This window comes from Lycorma delicatula, chromosome 2 (assembly GCF_047948215.1).
Source record: "Lycorma delicatula isolate Av1 chromosome 2, ASM4794821v1, whole genome shotgun sequence".
Taxonomy (NCBI): Eukaryota; Metazoa; Arthropoda; class Insecta; order Hemiptera; family Fulgoridae; genus Lycorma; species Lycorma delicatula.
Window position 1 is genome coordinate 134,783,248 of NC_134456.1, and position 22,557 is coordinate 134,805,804.

The window sequence follows — 22,557 nt, forward strand, 5'->3', positions numbered from 1 at the left end:
CAATATTGATATGTTATTTTTTATTTAGTTGAATTTAAAGGTTAATATACTATGAATTGCTACTATTTCATAATAATGAAGTCCACATTATGTATATTTAACAATTTTAAAACAATATTAGTGTTAACTTATTAACACATGTATAAATAATTAGTCAAATTAAATCTAATATAATTAATATGTAATATTCCTGAAAATAATAATAAATATTGCGTAACAAATAATTAAATTAGAAATTACAGAACAGTATTGAAAGATTATCATTAGCATTTTAGTGTTTGTATAACACTAGTATATGTAGTACAGTATCATTAATGACACATAAGTTTAAAAAAAGCAAACCACCAGTTTTGCTATTTGACTTTGCCACCAAGTATAAATAACTGTGTTCTAATTAATAAGTAAACATAGAGAATAAATGAGTTGCACAGATGTAAAGTAAGAATAGTTGTTGGTTTTAATTAACTTAGGTACAAGTACACTGACAGATGTGTTTATTGGTAAATAGTGAATCACATGCTTTTCAGTAGATATTATCCTAACTTTCTATTCTCTGGTCCTAACTCTTTTTATTTCTAGTCTGTGTGCATTCTAAGAACAGTTCTGTACGTTTTACATGGAGATGTAAATTAAATTTCAAAATTTTTCTACCTGATTGTCCTCAACAATAGTGTTTGTTGGAAAATCTATCTATTCCATTTCAATCCTTTGTGGGTGAATTTCATAGTAATTCTCTATACTTTAAAAAAACCTTCCTTGCTAAGTGTCAGGTGTTTGGACTTAGAGTACTGGTGATATTGAGGTATGTGATGATGAGTGTGTCAATGATTGAGGACTTTGACGCATGTTAGTAAGAAATTTATTCCATTTTTGTTTTATATTATAGCCAAACAGTTGAACTTTTTATCATTATGATGAAAAATTTGAAACAAAAATATAATAAATACAATATTTTAAAAATTTCTATCAAAATATTTTCATTAATTTTTATGGCCATCTTTCTGTTCTTACCTTAGTGTCACTTGATTTTATTTGGTTTTTCATAGTTACACAGGCATGTATTTAAAATGTAGAAAAGAAGTGTGTCAGATTTGAATTATGTCTGTTTTAATAAATCATTTCTCGGTGTTAATATTTCATAAATTTTGAGTTACTAAGGCTAGAATATAAGTTTTTTGTAGTATTAGCAAATTTCTTCATTCTGCACATAAACAGAAAGGATCAAATCCTAGTACGCTCAAACATTATAAATTACATAAACATATACAATCACATAACAATGTAACAGAGATGTACTTAATGAAGAGACAATTCATTTCCAACATACTTTCTGCTTCATTCAAAATACGTTTTTGCGCCTAATTAAAAAAATCATCAGCAATAACATCCAGTTGATACCAGGGTGAAAACAGCAAACCGTCACTTAAATGGACATAAGAGTGACTAAAAATATTTTAAGTTTTTAAAAATGTTATATTTACTAAATTTGGTGTGACTTGTCACTTCAAAACTTTATAAGTTTTAATAACTTTCACTGCCTTTTATATATAAAATAATTTTCCAGTTGGTCAAAAACAGAAAAAATACATTGGTTGTTTATGTATATTAGTTCACATCCAATCTGTCTTTCATTAATTAATTTGGCCAGTATCACAGGAAACAATATATGCTAAATTTGTCAATTTATGGTTTTTTTGAGACAAAATATAATTGAGATGCTGAAATACAGGTGTTTATATTATTACTTGTTAGAATATTACTTAATTGTTGAACTCAATTATATTTCTTGGTTTAACTATACTAGCTAAATGATAATATATTATGAAGTGATATTTATAATGAATGATATAAGATATACAGAAAGATAATGTGCTTTAAGCTAGTTAGCAATTGCAAATTACAATTGTAATTTAAACAGTTGTTTAATTTAAATTACTTATGACAATAATAAATAGAATTGCAGTGTAATTATTATTTATTAGGAATAATAATGTGTATAATTATTGTTTAGTGTATATATTTTGCAATGTTTTATTTTTAACAAGTTATTTTTTACTGTAGTTTAGTTTTAAAACATCTTAATTTAATTCATAAATTGTACAGATATGATTTATAATTTTACGTTTAAAATATAAATAAATTTATGAAATTAATAAAATTTCTTTACTAATTTACCTTGCTTGCATTAATTCATTCTTCTTATCAAACATTTTTGTTATTTTGTAGCTACTTGTATTGCAACATTTACAAGAGTTGGTGCTAAAATATAACACAAAGTAACAGTATTGTTTTCTTGTAGTTTCATTTCTCTACTACAATGTTCTGAAAAAGGTTGACCCACTCTCTCTTTATTACATGTGTCACCATGTTATGAAGTCAAGCATGGCTGCTATGTTATCACATCTAAAAGAGCATGCAGTGATTGAATTTTTAACAGCAGGAAAAATGAATCCTAGTGATGATCGTTGTCATCTAAAAGGGATTTGTGGTGATGAAATTGTTAGTCAAAATAGTGTGATTTTCATTTTCTGATTTTTCATCAGAAAATTAAAAATTGTAAAGGGAATATTGAGGATGAAAACTTCAGTGGTCAACCAGTTTCTGTAACTGGTGAGAAGCACCAAAAGGAAGTGGATGAAATGATTCAAAATGACTGCCACATCATACAACCCAGGTTGACATGTTGAAAGAACAAATGGGACACACTGCACAACTGGGCTACTGTAAAATCTGTTTGCAGTGAGTAGTCTTGTGAATTTCAAATTTGAACCTATTCCACACCTGTACTCACCAGATTCGGTGCCCTATGATTCTCACTTCTTTCTGCAATTAAAGAAAGATAGTATGGGGATTCAGTTCACCATCCACGGTGAACCGAAGAATACAGTGAGGTCATGAATCTAGGAAAGATTGCCAGTATTCTTCATTGAGATGGAATGAGAAAACTGATTCACCAATGGAAAAAAATCTGTAGCTGTAAATAGAGACTAAGTGGGAAAATAAATATAAGTTTTTGTAGCAAATAAAATGCACTTTTATATCATATTTATTTCATTGTGCAAGTTATGAATGATGAATGACCGTACATTATATTTTAGTCAACTTTCTTAGTCTCCTTTTCCTATGTTAATGAAAAAAGTATTTAGCTGGTTGTATGTTGGTTTTTGTTTTCATTTCAATGTATAATAAAAGTTCCACAATGTATTATGACCAAACACAGCATGTCCTGACACTTTTTTTACCTACGACTTCATCTCTTCATCTTCCTATAATATATGTATGTAGCATGTATGCTTTTCATTGCAATACTAAAATGAAGTAAAAAATTTCCTTTTTATTTCAGCAAAGTTAGAGAACTATCTTATAGGTTGCATGGTTGTATTTGTGCGTTAGTAAAGTTGGAGAGTTAGAAAGTATAATAGAGATCAGTAACTTGATTACTAGAACTATAATTAACTATGGCAATTTTTTAATATTCTTGGTAATCACAGGTGGTATTCTTGGATATCTTTGTTTTTAATTACACGCAATCAAGCAAATACAAGTTTTGAAATACATTGAAGAATTTGGTTTAAGCAATAGCAACTATAATACCTTAGTGAAATTTCACAATATTTTGTTAGATTACCAATATATCCATTTCCCTAACGAGTTGAACCATTAAATACAAGTATAATGCTTGTTTCATAACAGAAATACATTAATGATTTATTTAATCACATTAATGTACAATGAATGACTGCTCCAATTTTCTTATTTAGTGTTCAGTAAAACATTTACAGTACTGTAAGCTTAAATTGAAGTTTCTTTCTCTGAGAGTAATACATAATCTATATGTTTACTATACCACTAGACCCCTATAATGAACAGAGTGAAGATATTTTCAAGGTTGATAACCACTTGCATTTCTCTGGTTGACATGCTGATTAGTAATAGTATAATTGCCTCAGTAAAGAAGTTAAATGTAAATAACTTTCATCGTTATTAACAGCATTAAGATGGTTAGAACAGCATATGATGGTTATTATTCATGAGAATGTCTATATTGTCTTCAAAAGTGGCTAACTCACATAATCTACAATGTTATAGTTATGCCACTTTATCTACACATATCTGTACTTGAACGACAGTTTATTGTTTCTGCTAAGTTAGAAGAGAAAGTTTTTTCATTAAGTAATGGCAGCATATTTAGGTAATGATGTTATTAACAAAATATATAAGTTTAATTATATTTACATTTAGTTATTATTAATTTAATTTCTAATACAGATGTATAAATAAATATATTACTGTTTGTCTAATTGTAATTAAAAATTATGTTTTAAAATGTAACACTGAAAATATGACAATATAAAAACAGTATTCCCAACATTGTGACTGGATTTTGAATTACATTTTTTTTTCTATAACCTCTGGGACCACTGTTAGGTATTGCTTCAGATGATGAGATGAATGATTTGTAGCATGTGAAAATCCCATGTCTGATCGGGATTTGCACCCGGGACCTCTGGATGAAAGGCTGAGACTGTACCACTCACGCCACAGAGGCCAGTGAATTTACATACTGTACATTTACAACTAAACAAAGCCTTATTAATTGGTACAAGTAGGTGGTATCGTTCAGTAACTGTAATGAATAAAGTAGAAGCACAAATACACCTCACTTTTTAATTTCATATGATGTATACGATTTCATCATAATGAAATATTTAATAAAAATTATAACCGTGTTATTTTTATCATATCTGTTTGGCAAAGAAACGTGAATGTAAATATTTAAGTTAAATGCAGGTTATTGTTTTAACATGATGTGATATATTATAATTTATTTAGTAGCTAATTACAAAACCGCCAGAAAAGAATTAATAAAATCAATTATTTTACAACTTTTAAGTACCCATCGCAGAAAGTTTTCCCGCCATGCAATAATGCAATTAAAAAAAAATCCGTTCATAAAAACATTCTATGCCAATTGTAGTGTTCAGATTTATTTTATTCAAAGTTTTATAAATGCCAAATATAAAATAAATAGTCTAACAAATTTTGGTAAATAAAGTGAAGACCGACTGGATTAGAATATAGATGAATACAATAAATTATAATTAGAGGTCTAGGAAATGATTAATTAAAGATCCTTTAAATAACCTTCTTGTAGAGTGTGGGTAGTTTTATATCTGCTTACTTTTGTTTAGATTCCAGAAGAAAACAGAATTAACAAAAATATGTATAAATAAATTGTATTCACTTATTTAGTTTAAGAAAATTAATTCAATACGGTAAACATTTTTATTCTATTTTATCATATGTATAAATAAATTGTATTCACTTCATTTAGTTTAAGAAAATTAATTCAATACGGTAAACATTTTTATTTTATTTTATCATACGCACGGCATAGTGTGTTGTTATATCTCTTTGGAATTTTAAACTGCCAGCGACCGTTGCTGTTATTTGTGTCTGTAATTGGTATTACGGAAAATTCAAGATTGTTGTGTATATGGTTTTTATTTTTGTGGTTTGAAGTTTAATTCTTTTATGTAAGTAGGTTTTTTAAATACGTTAAAGTAATCCAGATTTTCTTTCTATCTTTTGGATGTAATTTGTGCATATTTATAATTCTTTGTAAATATTTCTTTCTTTCTACGGATTATCCTTGCTCTGTATTTTTAGTACGTCTTTGAAGCTGGGTGTTAATAATTAGTGTTTACTAAGTGATTTGAAGCTTTATTTTGGATAATTTATACCACCATTAAATACAACCATTGTGGATTACTATCGTTTATACCACGTGAATGTTCTGTTTTGAAAGGTTACAGAATTAACAAATTACCCCTCAGTGGTTGTGCCAATTAAATTTGTTTACCTTGTATATATCAAAGTCATGCTGCACGTAAATATCAATTAATTTGAATTGAGTGAAAGTTAAAATTATTATTGAAGCTAATGTAGCTTTAATTTTTTTGTATCAGATGTAGATTATTGTTTTGTGATTAGTTATTTATGTTGTCCAGTATTAAAGAGGCTTGGACGTGTTACATACATTCTCTCTCTTTACGTTTATTTTTCTATTCTTCAGGATTCTCTATAATTGATTTAATTTGGATACATTGTCTGTTAGCAACTGCTGTTTTGCATAATTAAAATATAATTTTTAAAATTGGTACACTTGTACCAAAGTGTCCTGAGAGGAGTCTGTTTTTGTTCAGTAGGAAGTAATTATAAGTTTAAATTATTGAAATGGCATTAATTATAAGAAATACAGATTATTTTTAAAAATCAAATTGTACTGAAATGAAAAATCAAATAATTGACAATCTTGAGCAGCATTTACTTTTACTTATTGGTGAGAATAAAGTTTTAAAGAAGTTCTAAAGAATAATGTTTAGAGTGACTGAATGTAAGCATAGATGTCAGTTCACATTCCTTGGAACAGACAGTAAGCAATCAAACATTGCCCCGCAAAGCAGCAATTAACACTATAAAATTTTGGACACTTATGAATTATTTAACTTTATTCACCTTTATTGTTACAGATTATAAGTGTAGGCCAGTTTAGTTACACAAGGGAGAATATTATATTATTTATTCTATCCTTAATGAAATTAAGTAGTTATGTGAGTTGTGTTATAAACATTCCATTCCATTTCCTAAGACTAGCAAATGTTTGAAGATAGAAAAAGTATTATAGTTAATGAATTAAGTGGATTTTATTTGAATACCACAGGAAATCATCCATAACATGCTATCATTAAAAATGTTCATTAAAAATTCTGTTAACTTGTGATAATGTGCTACAGATTAAAATCGTACAATAATGATTCATCTATGTGTATGCTTATTTACTCCAGGCAGGACAAATATGTTACAACCAAACTTTTGTGTTGTAGGAATGTGCATAAAATGATCAGTGGTAGGTTTGCAATTGATGTTCATATATTAACCCACATATAATCAACTGTCAGAGTAATTTACCAACTGTAAATAGTCTTTTCATTCTCGTGTCGTCCCATAGCTGTGGAGGAAGGTATTACTTCTATTTACTACTATTACTTGTTTGTATTTTCTACTCTGGGTAAATCCATTTGAAGTGTCCCAAAAAAAAAATAAGCGGTTGCTTGACCAATTCAAAAAAAAAAGAAACACCCACTTGTTTCCTACATGTCTCAGGACCTTAAAACTATTTCTTTTTTTAATTTTTTATTTAAGCAGTTTACCTGTGGTGGCCATTTTTGTTACAGTGCACATATATATATATTTGTGATTGTACGGGTTTACAGAAAAAATTATAATTAAAAAACTATTGGTCCTGGAAAGACGAAACAAAATGCAACTTTATCATATTTTCTCAAGGTAAAAGATTGGTCCAGTGGTTTATTTACCTACCTCTCATCTTTCTATGAGAAATTACCTATAAATTTGAACATGAAAAACTGTGAAATTTCACTTTTAGTAATTTTTTTCAAGAGGCAGGAATGGCATACACAGTTTGAATTATTTTTTTATTTGTAGGTATATGTTAGTAATTTTACCATAAATAATATTAATGGTGATATACTTACCGCTATGTTTTTATGTATTTTTAAAACTAATTTTTTTTTTTAAATTCAAGTTTTGGCATTAAATAACCCTGATGGCGCTGGTGATATAAATCTCAAATTTACACAACTATTATTTATGTACAACTATTTATTGTAGATATTTATGGCAAATAAAAAAGTTTCTTGCGTATTGTACCAATAAAAAAGTTATAACCACTCAAAAATCTTGAAAAACCTGTTAAAAGCGATACCATTTTGACTCACTATAAGTGCTCCAAGGGGGTTTCTTGTCTTCTTTGCACTTTTCATTTTTTATATATAGTCCCTATTTTGTTGAAGTTGATGTTTTCAATATTTTTAAATAATGGTTTTAAAATTATTAATGATAGGTCGTAATTTAATGATAACCAATACCAGTAACCTAATACAATTTTAATTCAAAAAAATTCTTGTAAAACTTACCCAAACTGAGATTTTTAATGATAGGCTACATATTTTTTCAGGAATACATTTTTATTTTTATATTGGTTTATGTTTCTAAACACTATTGAAGAAACAATAAATAGTAGCAAAATTTTAATTATTCTTCAATGAAATAGCCTGTTTTTGTACCAATGAAAGTTTACTTGGTCTGAAGTAAAGTAAAATCTTACAATGTCTTCTGACACAGGAACATACTTGTAGTAGCTTCTAGTACCTTAATTTTTAATTAATTTTGATGGAGCTGTTACACCCAAAATGGTACAAGCAGCATCCAATTGTTCAATATTGTGATGTGGGGCAATGTACTGCTCTTGGTCTTCGCATTCATATAGTACTTTATTCTGTTGAGAAAAAATACTTTTGAAACAGTTAACATGAAGAGACTTTCCAGCAACTAAATTTAAATTTGGAAAAATGTGTTCTTTAAGAGCTTGCTCTAATGTTATTTGTGTTTTTCTTAATTGTCTTTTTTATGAGTTATCAGTGTCACAACAGAATTGTCAATACAGGTGACAAAAACTTTTTTTCATGATATTTACTAACACTTGCAAATTTTAATGAGTTCTTTTGGCACTCTACTATACACTGTTTTATGACACTCTTCATTTACATAAATTCCTATGGAACATTGTTCTTCCATTGTTTTATGTGAAATAACTTGAAAATAATGTAAAAATTTAACAGATTTTGAAATTTGCAAATATAATATTAAGTAAAACTTATTTATTTAATAAACACTTTCAAACTCAGGATGAAATTTGAGACACTCAGTAAAGATGTGAACAGATCACTGACTAATATCAGACTGACCAGTCTGTAACTTCAAAGCTAAATGATGCAATAAGCATAAATGAGCATATTGCAACATGAATTTTCCTGACGACTGGAAATGACTTCAAACGCCTGTTGTAACATGAACACTGCAGTTGAATGGTTCAAACAAGTCTATTTCAACTATAGTAATAAGTATAAAAATATTAAAGTGCCAAGAAGACAAGAAACCTCCTTGGAGCACTTATTTAATGAGTCAAAATGTTATTGTTTTTAACAGGTTTTTCATGATTTTTGAGAGGTTATAACTTTTTTATTGGTACAATACACAAGAAACATTTTTATTTGCCATAAACATCTACAAAAACACTAAGTTGTGCAAATTTGAGATTTTTATCAGCAGCCCCATCAGATTTATTTAAAGCCAAAACTTGAATTTAAAAAAAAATTCGTTTTCAAAAATTCATACAAACTTAGGGATAAGTATATCACCATTAATATTATTTATGGTAAAACTACTAACATAACCTACATATAAAAAAGTAATTTAGACTGTGTATGCCATTCCTGCATCTTGAAAAAAATTACTAAAAGTGAAATTTAACTGTTTTTCATGTTCAAGTTTATTTGTAATTTTCTCATAGAAAGAAGAGAGGTAGGTAAATAAACCACTGAACCAAACTTTTACCTTGAAAAAATATGATAAAGTGCTTTTTGTTTCATCCTTCTTTTAGTTGCGATTTTTTCTGTAAACCCTTACAATCACAAAAATAGGTGTGCACACCGCAACAAATTTGCCGCCACAGGTAAACTGCTTAAATAAAAAAGAAAAAAAAGAAATAGTTTTAAGGTACTGAGACATGTAGGAAACAAATGTGTAAGTTTCAATTTTTTTTTAACTGGTCAAGCAGCCACCTTTGGGTCCCTTCAAAAGATTGACTCCTCTGAAAATAATTGTTCTTTCCAAATATGAATTAATTGTCCTTGTATGTAGACTTTTTAAAGATACAGAACGTGGAGTAGAATTCACTTTTTTATTACAGAAATATTTTGTAGTTTCCCGGGACATTGAGTAGGAGTCTAGCCATCTGGTAACAAACTGAGATTTTCTGTTTGTTTATTTAGATCTTTGTACTATTTATAGATATGTGTGAAAGTTTTTGACTTCATACATATGATTTCCAATTTGTATAACTTGTAATAAACAGTAATCCCAAATTTTATAGAACACCATATTATTCACATCTTTGTGTAATTTGTAAGGTTACCATGAATTATTATTATTCTTAAAGGAATTTAGAATATTAGGTAAATTTGAAAGTTTTAATCAAGGATAAAGGTATAAGGACAGAATTATAATCACTTATTGAAAAGACGTTAGGAATTAAATGTTTTTTCAATAAGTGAAATTTTGTTAGGCGTACATTATTTTATGTAATTAAGTTTGTTGCAGTGTGTGCACATGTGTGTGTGTGTGCACGCGCATGTGCACACATGTGCATGCTTGCACATGCAAACAGTGACATAAGAAATAAATTTATTTTTCTGTTTTTATTTTCAGTATAAGATGGAATCTGCCTCAGGCATATCGGATTTATCCAATGATAAAAATATCAGATTACAAGACATGCAGCATGGTTTTAATGTAGTTCAACATTTACATACACAAAGGAAGGACTTTGAACAAAATATTCAGTTGTATAATGGAGACGACCCTTTAGAACTGAGATATAATTTTATTTCTTGGATTGAAGAGAATTATCCGAATCGAGGATTAGATTATGGACTTATACCTGTCATTGAAGAAACATTAAGTCTTTTCAAAGATGATCAGAAATATGCACAAGACACTCGTTATGTTGCTCTTCTTATAAAATATGTAAGTTTTTATTATTTCAGTATATTAGAATGATGACTGATCTTGAAAATGTTTTATTTTTATTAAAAGTCTGATCAAGCATATTTTAATTTCGAAGTGGCATATAGTCATCCTAAAAATTGTAAATTTTTGTATTCACCTTTAAAGGTATAAAAATATGTAAACAGAAAAACATGACTTTTTGAGTGTTCTACATTTATGTCAGATTGTTTGGCTGCACTTGATCCCTTCAGTCGGAATCAGACTCCTAGCCTCAGTGTATTACATTCTACATCCTTAGTTATCTGTTATATACAGAGTGTCCCATGAAGAAATGGAAGAACTTTCAGGACATGTTCTACTGATGAAAATAGGAAACTGATTTTTTTTAAATTAATGACTAGCAAAAGATTTCACCTGTATTTCAGCTCTTGTAATAAAAAGAAGCCCTACTGTAATTTTTAGGACCCAAATTAAGGAGTAAAATTGATGGATTCTAATGCAATTTGCTGAGTAATAGAATAAAACAGGTCCTAGAACTATAATTACCAGTTTTTAAGATATCTGATGTAAAACACAAAATTTGGTGTAACAAAAAGACAAGGTTTTTATTAAGGTTTGCAGTACAATAACGTTAAATGATCAATAAATGCACAATACTTAGTAACAAAATTTGTAGAAAATTTAATTCTGAGAAAATTAACATAAATACAGCCAATAAAAAGTAAATAAAAAATTTAAACATCAGTTTTTTATTGAAGCAAAACAGATGAAGGGTAGACGGAAAATCGTATCATTCATTCTGTACCTAATAAACATTATTCTTAATGTAGCAAAGAAAAAAAGATACATGAAATTGTAAATGGTAACAAAAAACAAACCTCAGTTACAGTAATTGTTTGAAATTCCCTCCTTCACAATGTACACAGGACTCTGTCCAACATAAAATATTTCCGGTGGCTTACCATATCATCTCAGGATTGATTCATACAAATTCAATATCATTTTGTATTTTAATGAGCAACTCTTTTTTAGTATTAACTTTTTGTTGGTATACTATCATTTTCATATGCCCCAAATGAAATAGTGGTGTTAAGTCAGGTGATGGTGGTGGCCAATTGGTCTACCATGTTTAATCCCGTTTAAAAAATTAGCTTCACATGATTTCTGGCTACTAAAGAAAAATGTGGCATTGCACCATCATGTTGGAAAATCATTTGCTATCTAGTTTGTAAAGGTACATCTAGCAAAAGAGCTGGCAAATTATTTTTCAAGAAATGAATGTATGCATATCCCGTAAGGTTTTCATTGAAAACAAATTGTCTCTGAATTTTGTCATAAATAATGCCACACCAAACATTAATGAAAACTCTACATTGGGAACTAGTTTCCACAGTACCATTTGGATTGTGATAGCTCCTTAAATAACTATTTTTAGAATTGAAGAATGTCTCGTTAAAAGTGGCTTTATCAGTAAATAAAATTGAATTTACTTTATCAATATTGTCTAAAAGCCAATAACAAACATTTAACCGCTGGGGGTAATCTGTTGGCTGCAAATTTTGAATCTTCTGCAGGCGGAAAGTATAAAGATTTTTTTTCTGTTGGAAGTGCCACAATATTTTTTGAAAAACCAGTGCAATGTGAAATTCGCCTTGTACTAGTTCCTGGGTTACACTGAACATGCTGAATCACATAATGTGCATCATTAATCCGATGGTTTAGTTGGCATTCAACAGTAAATGAACACATTGGAAATGACCCTTTTGTTCATAAATTTAGTATTGTTTTTTAAATTATCTTGGAATGTAGAAGGAATGTTTATTAGGTACAGAAAGAAATAAGATTTTCAGTCTATTTTTCATGTTTTGTTTCAATAAAAAACAGATTTTTAAAGGTTTCTATTTAATTTCTGTTGGCTGTATATACATTAATTTTTTCAGAATTAAATTTTCTACAAGTTTTGTTACTAAATCTGGATTTATTAGTCATTTAACAACGCTATTGTATTGCAAACCTGAAAAACCTTGTTTTTTACATGAATTTTGTGTTTTACATCAGATACCTTAAAAACTACTGGAGTTATAAGTTCTGGGACTTATTTTATTCTATTTCTCAGCAAAAATTACATAAAAATCATTAAATTTACTCCTTAATTTGGGTTCTAAAAGTTACAGTAGGGTTTCTTTTTATTAGAAGAGTTGAAATCCGTGTGAAATCTTTTGCTAACCATTAACTCTAAAACCTTTGTTTTCAACATTTCCAGTTTTCATTATTTTCACCAGTAGAACATGCCCTGAAAGTTTTATCTGTTTCTTTGTGGGATACCTGTATTTATCCCTTTACATTTCTTTTAATATTTTTTTGCCCTTTATTCTTCCTAGAAGTGTAGTTCTATTACCAAATTCATTTAATCTGGATGTTTTGATATAAATCCAACCAACTTTATTTATTGTTACCACTTAATGTCCATTTTTCTTTTGATTTTTGCTCCATGCAAATTTTTAGTTTTATTTCTTTATTATTTTACAACTTATAAATAACTAATAAACTTATTAACTTAAACTTATAATAAAAAATATAAATTAAATTTGTATTTAACATATAATAACTATAATAAGATTGGAATGCAAACATTGGAAAAGGCAAGGAAGGAAATATAGTGGGTGAATACGGGCTGGGCAAAAGGAATGAAAGAGGGGACCGATTTATAGAGTTTTGCACAGTATAATTTAGTAATTAACAACACCCAGTTTAAAAATCATAATAGAAGAATATACACTTGGAAAAAACCAGGCGATACTGCAAGCTATCAGATAGATTATATCATGGTTAAGCAAAGATTTAGAAATCAATTCGTTGACTGCAAAACTTACCCTGGAGCAGACATTGATAGCGAACATAATTTAGTGATAATGAAATGTAGATTGGGGTTTAAAAACCTGAAGAAAAGGTGTCGGATAAATCGGTGGAATTTAGAGAAGCTTGAGGAAGAGGAGGTAAAGAAGATTTTTGAGGACATCGCAAGAGGTCTGACTAAAAAAGATAAGGTAGAAGAAGATTGGGAGAATGTTAAAAAGGAAATTCTTAAATCAGCAAAAGCGAACTGGTAGAAAACCTTGGGTTTCAGACGATATATTGCAGCTGATGGATGAACGTAGAAAATATAAAGAATGCTAGTGATGAAGAAAGTAAAAGGAACTATCGACAATTAAGAAATACTATAAACAGAAAGTGCAAACTAGCGAAAGAAGAGTGGATTAAAGAAAAGTGTTCAGAAGTGGAAAGAGAAATGAACATTTGTAAAATAGACGGAGCATACAGGAAAGTTAAGGAAAATTTTGGGGTACATAAATTAAAATCCAATAATGTGTTAAACAAAGATGGTACACCGATTTATAATACGAAAGGTAAAGTCGATAGGTGGGTGGAATATATTGAAGAGTTATACGGAGGAAATGAATTAGAAAATGGTGTTATAGAGGAAGAAGAGGAGGTTGAAGAGGATGAAATGGGAGAAACAATACTGAGATCTGAATTTAAGAGAGCATTAAAAGATCTGAATGGCAGAAAGGCTCCTGGAATAGACGCAATACCTGTAGAATTACTGTGCAGTACAGGTGAGGAAGCGATTGATAGATTATACAAACTGGTGTGTAATATTTATGAAAAAGGGAAAGTTCCGTCAGACATAAAAAAAAGTGTTATAGTCATGATACCAAAGAAAGCAGGGGCAGATAAATGTGAAGAATACAGAACAATTAGTTTAACTAGTCATGCATCAAAAATCTTAACTAGAATTCTATTCAAAAGAATTGAGAGGAGAGTGGAAGAAGTGTTAGGAGAAGACCAATTTGGTTTCAGGAAAAGTATAGGGACAAGGGAAGCAATTTTAGGCCTCATATTAATAGTAGAAGGAAGATTAAAGAAAAACAAACCAACATACTTGGCATTTATAGACCTAGAAAAGGCATTCGATAACGTGGACTGGAATAAAATGTTCAGCATTTAAAAAAAGTTAAGGTTCAAATACAGAGATAGAACAATTGCTAACATTTACAGGAACCAAACAGCAACAGTAATAATTGAAGAACATAAGAAAGGTAGTCCGACAAGGATGTTCCCTATCCCCATTACTTTTTAATCTTTACATAGAACTAGCTGTTAATGATATTAAAGAACAATTTAGATTCGGAGTAACAGTACAAGGTGAAAAGATAAGATGCTACGATTTGCTGATGATATAGTAATTCTAGCCAAGAGTAAAAGGGATTATGAGAAACAATGAATGACATGGATGAAGTCCTACGCAAGAACTACCGCATGAAAATAAATAAGAACAAAACAAAAGTAATGAAATTTAGTAGAAGTAACAAAGATGGACCACTGAATGTGAAAATAGGAGGAGAGAAGATTATGGAGGTAGAGGAATTTTTTGTTATTTGGGAAGTAGAATTACTAAAGATGGACAAAGCAGGAGCAATATAAAATGCTGAATAGCACAGTCGAAACGAGCCTTCAATCAGAAATATAATTTCTTTACATCAAAAATTAACTTAAATGTCAAGAAAAGATTGTTGAAAATATATGTTTGGAGCATTGCTTTATATGGAAGTGAAACTTGGACGATTGGAGTACCTGAGAAGAAATATTAGAAGCTTTTGAAATGTGGTGCTATAGGAGAATGTTAAAAATCAGATGGGTGGATTAAGTGACAGATGAAGAGATGTTATGGCAAATAGATGAAAAAAGAAGCATTTGGAAAAATATAGCTAAAAGAAGGGACAGACTTATAGGCCACATATTAAAGCATCCTGGAATAGTCGCTTTAATATTGGAGGGACAGGTAGAAGGAAAAAATTGTGTAGGCAGACAACGTTTGGAATATGTAAAACAAATTGTTAAGGATGTAGGGGTATACCGAAATGAAACGACTAGCACTAGGTAGGGAAGCTTGGAGAGCTGCATCAAACCAGTCAAATGACTGAAGACAAAATAAAAAATAAATCACTATATATTTCAGTTCTATTTCCTTAAAAGTTAAAATATTTTACTCTTTTCCACATCAACAAATTCCTTCTCATAACATAAAAATATAAAATTGTGGCAATTTTAATGGCTAGCTGTAACTGGATTATGTTCCTTGCTGCTATTCAACTTTACTATAGCCAAACTGTAGGTCAAATTGAATTCAGAGACTATTTGCAGTATTTGAAATTAGATTTGGTATAAAAAAGTCAGTTATCTTTTTTGATTTCTTTTTCAGTTATTAAGAAAGTAGCTTTAAACGTGTGTTGGTGTATGGCACAGTTGCTCAACCAACACAGCCACTGCCATTGTTACTGTGTGTGCAATGCAATTGGTTGCACTTACCTCCAGTTATTTGACTAAAAAACAAAAAAAAATAAAAAAAATTCAACATACAAAAAAAAGTATGATCACTTAATCATGGTGTTTGTTGGGCAATACTAAATGCTGTATACTGCATCTGTCTGGGCTTACCACATGGCTTTTAGGTATTGCGCGGACATTTTGCTGCGGGCCCAACGACTCCTCTTGGTGGCTGTTATAGGTGGTTATAGAACAGTCTCATGGGAGGCAGTCTGTGTTATAGCTGGAGTCAAACCAATAGATAGGGTGGGTGTGTAGAAGTTATAAGGTTGTATGTAAAGTTATATGATATTGTATATGAATAATTATGTGAATAAGCTTATTAAGTTATAAGTTCTATATAGATATAGAATACAAGGTATTCTATATTACTGAAATTAATCATTTTAATATTTGTATTATTCTTATGTACTGTTAAATCCTATTAAAATAAAAACCACCTAATACAGAATATTGAGATAAGGCATGTCTTACCTTAATTTTACCATGGAAGTACTTTTGCTGTTTCCAGCATTCTCAGTGAAGATTGAAATAATTTAGTTATTGCATAATAATAATAATAATAATAATAATAATTAAAAATAGAAATACTAAAATTGCATATTAATTTATTATATGAGTGTTGCTATCTGTTGTAAATTTTATGAGATTCCCTCAAATATTGTCTGATGGTTTATAAAGTTGAAATATTTTATTTATGTATATAATATTTTTCTAATTTATTTAATTTTTTGTCCTTTAGTAATTTTTAATTTTTCTAAATTTGTGTTAATATCACTAATAGAATGTTTTTTGTTTATTTGATGGTCTGTCGTACTAGATATAAATCTAATTTATTATTTTTGTAATTTCTATAATGTTTAAGAAATCTAGTTTTTTTTTTCATTGTAAATACAAACACAATCATATTTAATTTTATAAATTTCACACAAATTGTTTATTTTATTATTTTTGTGTTTTTAATATTTTATTATGTGGTTAGTTTGCTGATTTATATATTTCTTTATTGTAAGTTTTAGTAATGTTTTCAATGATATTATTAGTGTATAAGTATTTTATCTTAATGTTTTCACTCTTTTGTGTTTTATGTGTAGGTTGTAAGGTAGTTTTGTTACTTTTTGATATCTGTTTTTTTTATAAATTATTAAAGTAACATCAAATTCATTTTCAACTGCTATATATTTCATGATGTTTATTTCATTATTTATTTTTTTGTTGTTATTACGTGTCTATTTGATTGCTTTATTAATCATATTTCTACAGCTCTTCAACAAGAATTAGTAAGATTTTAATTTGTCTAGAATTAGACATAGGATTAGAATTTTTAATTTGTCTATCAATCTGCATATTCACATGAGGGTTAACTTGAAAGTAAACACTATAAGCAGTAATTTCACTGGTGGAATTTGGCACATCTGTAGAACTCAAATGAACTGGTGGCAAAGGCATATGATGAAGACATTTTCAATATTTTATATCACTATAACATTTTTCTACAATGTTATATAAAGAATTAGACTAAGATATACAGTAGCATGGAAATTAATTTGAACACAGATGTTATTTAGATAACATCTCTGTTAAAGTAACTATTTAGAAAAAAAACAGTTGTACAATTTGTGAATATCTAGTAATTAATATATGTCTTTTATTCTTAAACACTTCATGTACATGATTTGGCATTGATTTAACAAGTGTACTACACACCTTTTTTGATTTCTTCATTGTGAAACCATACCAATATTATTGATTTAGTGTGGTCAATTTTTGTGGTGCAATTCATTTTTGTCATTTTTTAATTAGTGCCCAAAGATTTTCAATTGGGTTTAAGTCTGGGGATTTAACTAGCCACAGGAGCACTTTAATGTTTTGTTGTTTGAAAAAACTTTCCACTTTTGGTAATATGGCATGCATCAAATCTTGCTGGAACACTCTTGTTTTGTGAGAATTTGTTTTGAAATAGTGTCAACCCTTACCTTCAGAATCCTGATGTATCAATCACTTTTCAATATACCATCTACTGGAAGTAATGAACAAAGCCCTTCAAATGTGAAAATACCTCAAAACACTTTTTTTCTGGGGATGTTTAATTGATTGTTGGTTATGAGCAGCTGATGTATTTTCATCTGATGCTTTTCTAATGTATGGAATCCTTTGCCTCTGAATATAAAAATGTGACTTGTTGGAAAACATAACACTTTTCCAGTCTTCTTTGATCCAGTTAGCATGTGCTTTGGCCCACTACAAGAGCCCTTTTTATGGACATAGCTGGTGTTAAAAGCTGCTTTTTAGTTGGCCAACAATCTTTCTGCCCAGTTGGAAGAAGTTGGCATCTTAACAGTTGATGTAGATCTGTTCTTCACATGTAGATCTGTTCTACTGGATGCTAATTCTTGATTTAAGTCTACAGCAGACAATTTTGGATTAAGTCTACTTTTTCTCACTAACAACTAACACTGTGATGGAGCAGTTCCTCTTTTATGGCCACATTTACCTTTCCTTTGAGGCGAAAAGGAACCAGTTCTTCAAATTGTTTTAAAATAGCATTCACTTTTCCTAGTCCACCAGCACACTCAGAAGCTATTTAATGTTTTCACTTACTGGTATGCTCAAAAAAGAAACAATTTTTGAATGCTATCTTTGAGTTATGTCCATTATTATATATTCAAGACAGAATAAAAAGTTTGAAAATATGGTTTTATAATAAAAAATGAAATAAACTTTTACAAAATACTTCTGAAAACTGTTAACCAAAGAACAATAACTTCACATTACACAGATAACTTAAGAATGGGTGTGATCAAACAGTTTAGCCACAACATAGAAATAAAATAAAAAATTACCAGTGTTTGGGTCAATGTGCACACCAAAGTAAATAATAAAAAATGTTTAATTGTAGTACTTCTGACAGTAATCAGTTTGGTTTTATTCTCATGAGAGCTCTTATATAGTTGAATCTATACTGTATGAATTTAATAAATTGTGTACTTTGACCAAGAACATACTGAATTTATAATTACAGCAGATTTTGTTATAAAAAGGTGTTTTTAAAAAATATTTCATTCTTAGAACAATGAAAAGGTTTGGTAATTATAATGTAATTAGTTTGGGAGAAAGATAAAAATAGTGATTGTTTGTTTCTGTATACATTTATTTTTTAAGGCTTAAATTTCTGTTTGTTATAACAGATTGAAATGCAACCTAATCCCCTAGACATATATAAAAATGCATATAACCAAGGACGTGGAACAGCTTGTGCAGTACTTTACCATGCATGGGCAAAGCAGTGTGTTAAACAGAAAGATTTTAAGACAGCTAATGAAGTATATCAGTTAGGTATAAGTAACAAAGCAGAACCATTAGAAGATTTAAAACAAGTTTGTTTGTAAGTATATGCTGTTTTATTTTATTACTATTTCTGGAGCACTTGGCTTATTTGAATAGTTTTGATAAACTACACGAATATTTAAAATTTACTTATTTATTAAACAGTACTGTTATGCATTGTGTAACTTTTTTATAAATTTAAGGAGAGATTAGAGAGATTGTTATGTTTGTGAACTTAAGGAGTCTTTGGATAGTGTACAATACTCAAAACTTAAAATCTACATTACATTTATTTATTCCTTAAAAAAATGAGGGCTACTCAGAAAAGAGTGAGAATGAATTACAATGAATGAATATTCCACCAAATAGGCAGAATCCAACTTTATACAGTCTTTTTTGAAGTAGTTCCCTACCAAGCTTTATGTATTTGGCCCAATGTGTATCCCACTCCTGGAAGATGTGCTGGAAAACCTTTTTGAAATTGTCTTCAGAACTTCTTACCCACTTCAAGTGTTTGTTGAGGAGTTTAAATGCTGGCCCACAGCATAAGAGAGAACAGAAAATAATAACACGGAGGGTCTGGACTGTAGGGTGCGACAGTAATTCATGTTTTGTCAGGCTTAAATATTGACACTGTGAGTCAATATTTAAGCCTGTTAACAATGTTGACAATGTGAGGTATGCATTACTCTGGTGCAATTGCAACGAGGTGGATGTAGTTCAAATTTTTATCAGATGTTTTCAGATCTGTCACAGAATACTGCCCAATAACTGTCTTAAGCAAACGCATTTCATTTTGGTAATCCATTCTATGGTATCAAAGAAGGAAATCGCGTCATTGTCTTTCCTGTCAATCAGACAACTTTGGTGTGGGTGATAAGTGTGATTTCCAGATATGCTCACCTGTTTTCTTTTGGGTGAAGTCAACTCTCATCATCAGTAATGATGGAATTCAGGTAGGTCTTGTGATGTTTCACTCCCTGACACTGAAGCTCTTGACACATCTCCACTTGCATCACCTTTTGTTCAGATTTTAACAATTTTGTCATCCATCTTGCAATCTGTGGAGTATGTTGAACATACTTGCATGGACTATATATAATATATACCCTCTGTTGTTCAATGATCTTCTAAATGACAGCAGCTATGTTAATCATTATCTCATTTAATGTGGTGGTTGGAGTGTCTGTACCTCTAGAGTGCTTTGTGATTGAAACACGGTCCTTCTAAAACTTTAACCACCAAAGTCTAGTCATTTGTGGAAATACATCTTTATCATATGCTTGTTGCAACACTGTATGGTTCTGGGGCAGATTTCCACAAGTAGATAGAAAAGTTTAAAGTGCTGCTCATCATGCATGTCTATTTTCCATACGTAATGGTTAACCACTGTGAATTATGGTGCAATTTTTTGATACATTGCATATGTGCTTTTTACAATACATTCACTTCCCATGAGAATGGGGTTTCTCACAATAACATAGTTCAATGCACATATCTACTAAAATAGTAGATATAGTTAGACATAGTTCAATGCACGTATGCTATAAAAAAAATTCATTCACCCTTTCTTGACTTTGTATCATTTCCAATATGCATAATTCTTCTTTCATGATTGTTATACTTCTTTTTTTCTTGTTAAATAATGTAATCTTATAATTTTCTTTGTTAAAACCTTAGGCCAGTAAATTCAAATCTATGTTTAAAAATTAGTTGTTTATTTAAAGGAAATATATGGTGGAAAATATTTAACATGAAAGCAACAAAGTATGTTTGGTAACATATTATATTTCCTTATATCTTACGCACAGTTACTCATTTTAGAGAAACAGGTAGTGTAGATAAATGTAAACAGTTCGGCCGATCTACGTTTTAAGTGATGCATCCTTGGAAAGTACTCGTGTCTGCTTGCTGCTTTCACCAAGAATGTAACAAGGATATACGTTCTTTTCTTTTTCATATAAAAAAGGAAAAAAGAAACCGTCAACAAACCGGACTCTCTTACTGAAGTGTGTAGAGCCACAAAGAAGGTGAAACTCCATCCATATTGTATTCACATTGTGCATGAGCTTTGAGAATGTGATAGGGGAAAAAGACTACATTACTGTCCTGGTTTTTGCATTTTATTCGCAGCAGTGTTTGGGTGTTGGATTATGTTTTCTTCTCTGATGAAGCATGGTTTCATCTAAGTGGCTATGTAAACAGCCAGAATGACAGATACTGGAGTTCAGAAAACCCTCACATTTTTCATGAGTCCCTGTTAGATTCACAGAAAAGTTTGGTGTGTGATTTCACAGAAAAGAATGGAAACCCAATCTTTTTCATGGAAACGGTAACAATTGAACATTACCAGGACATTATGCAATTTGTTATACTGTTAAAGGCTAATGAACGAGACTACTGGCTGCAGCAAGATGCTGTAATGGAGCACACAGCATATAGCAGAATGATAATTTGCGTGTGTCTTTTTGGGGAACACATCTTTTCATGTGTACTGTGGTCGCCTAGATTGCCAGATTTCTCTCCCCAACTTTTTTCTTTTGGGACATCTGAAGGATAATGTCTTATAAGAACAACCCTCATACAATCGACTGACTCAAGCTCAACATTGAAGACTAAATATCCTGCATAAGTGCAGTGACCATCTGGAAAGTAGAAACTAACATGAAAAAACGTGTTGAAGCACTTGTAGCAGCAGATGGGGGACATTTACAGAATCTATTGTTAGAAAAATAAATAAATATAAATAATTTTTGTTCACCTACAAAATACAGTAGAGCATATTATGTTAATAAAGATTTTTTAAGAATATTAATTATTGAGTTGCATATCTTTTGGCTCACTCTGTTATTTTATACTTAATTTTTATTGTCATCTGCAGTAATTGGATCTAACCTTAGTTTATTGTGAATGATTAATGAATTAATAAATATCTGAATAAAAAAAACAGTATGCACAAGATGTTTTTGGTAAAAGAGAGGGTAACTGCATTTGTAAAACTTTATTTGAGGGTTTATTTCAATTGTATATAAATTCTGAGTTAATGGGAGTAATATACATTATGAATGAATAGAGTTTAAGATATTTGAAGGAAAATTTGAATTCTGAAGTTTAAATGTATATGTAATTTCATAATAATGTTTTATTCATTGTTAATCTATAATGCAAACATTGTGTATGAGTAAATGC

The 22,557-nt window shown here is 29.7% G+C and overlaps 1 protein-coding gene across 1 annotated transcript in view; it reads left to right on the forward strand.

The window, feature by feature from the left end:
• Positions 1 to 5,435: 5,435 nt before the first annotated feature.
• The window catches only part of LOC142319231 (mitotic checkpoint serine/threonine-protein kinase BUB1-like), a 115,428-nt gene continuing 98,306 nt past the window's right edge, over positions 5,436 to 22,557 (forward strand). The window contains exons 1-3 of the mRNA XM_075356269.1: positions 5,436 to 5,537; positions 10,354 to 10,671; positions 19,230 to 19,426. Coding sequence (XP_075212384.1) covers positions 10,360 to 10,671; positions 19,230 to 19,426 — 509 coding nt within the window. The 5' untranslated portion in view covers positions 5,436 to 5,537; positions 10,354 to 10,359. The remainder of the gene's footprint in view (positions 5,538 to 10,353; positions 10,672 to 19,229; positions 19,427 to 22,557) is intronic.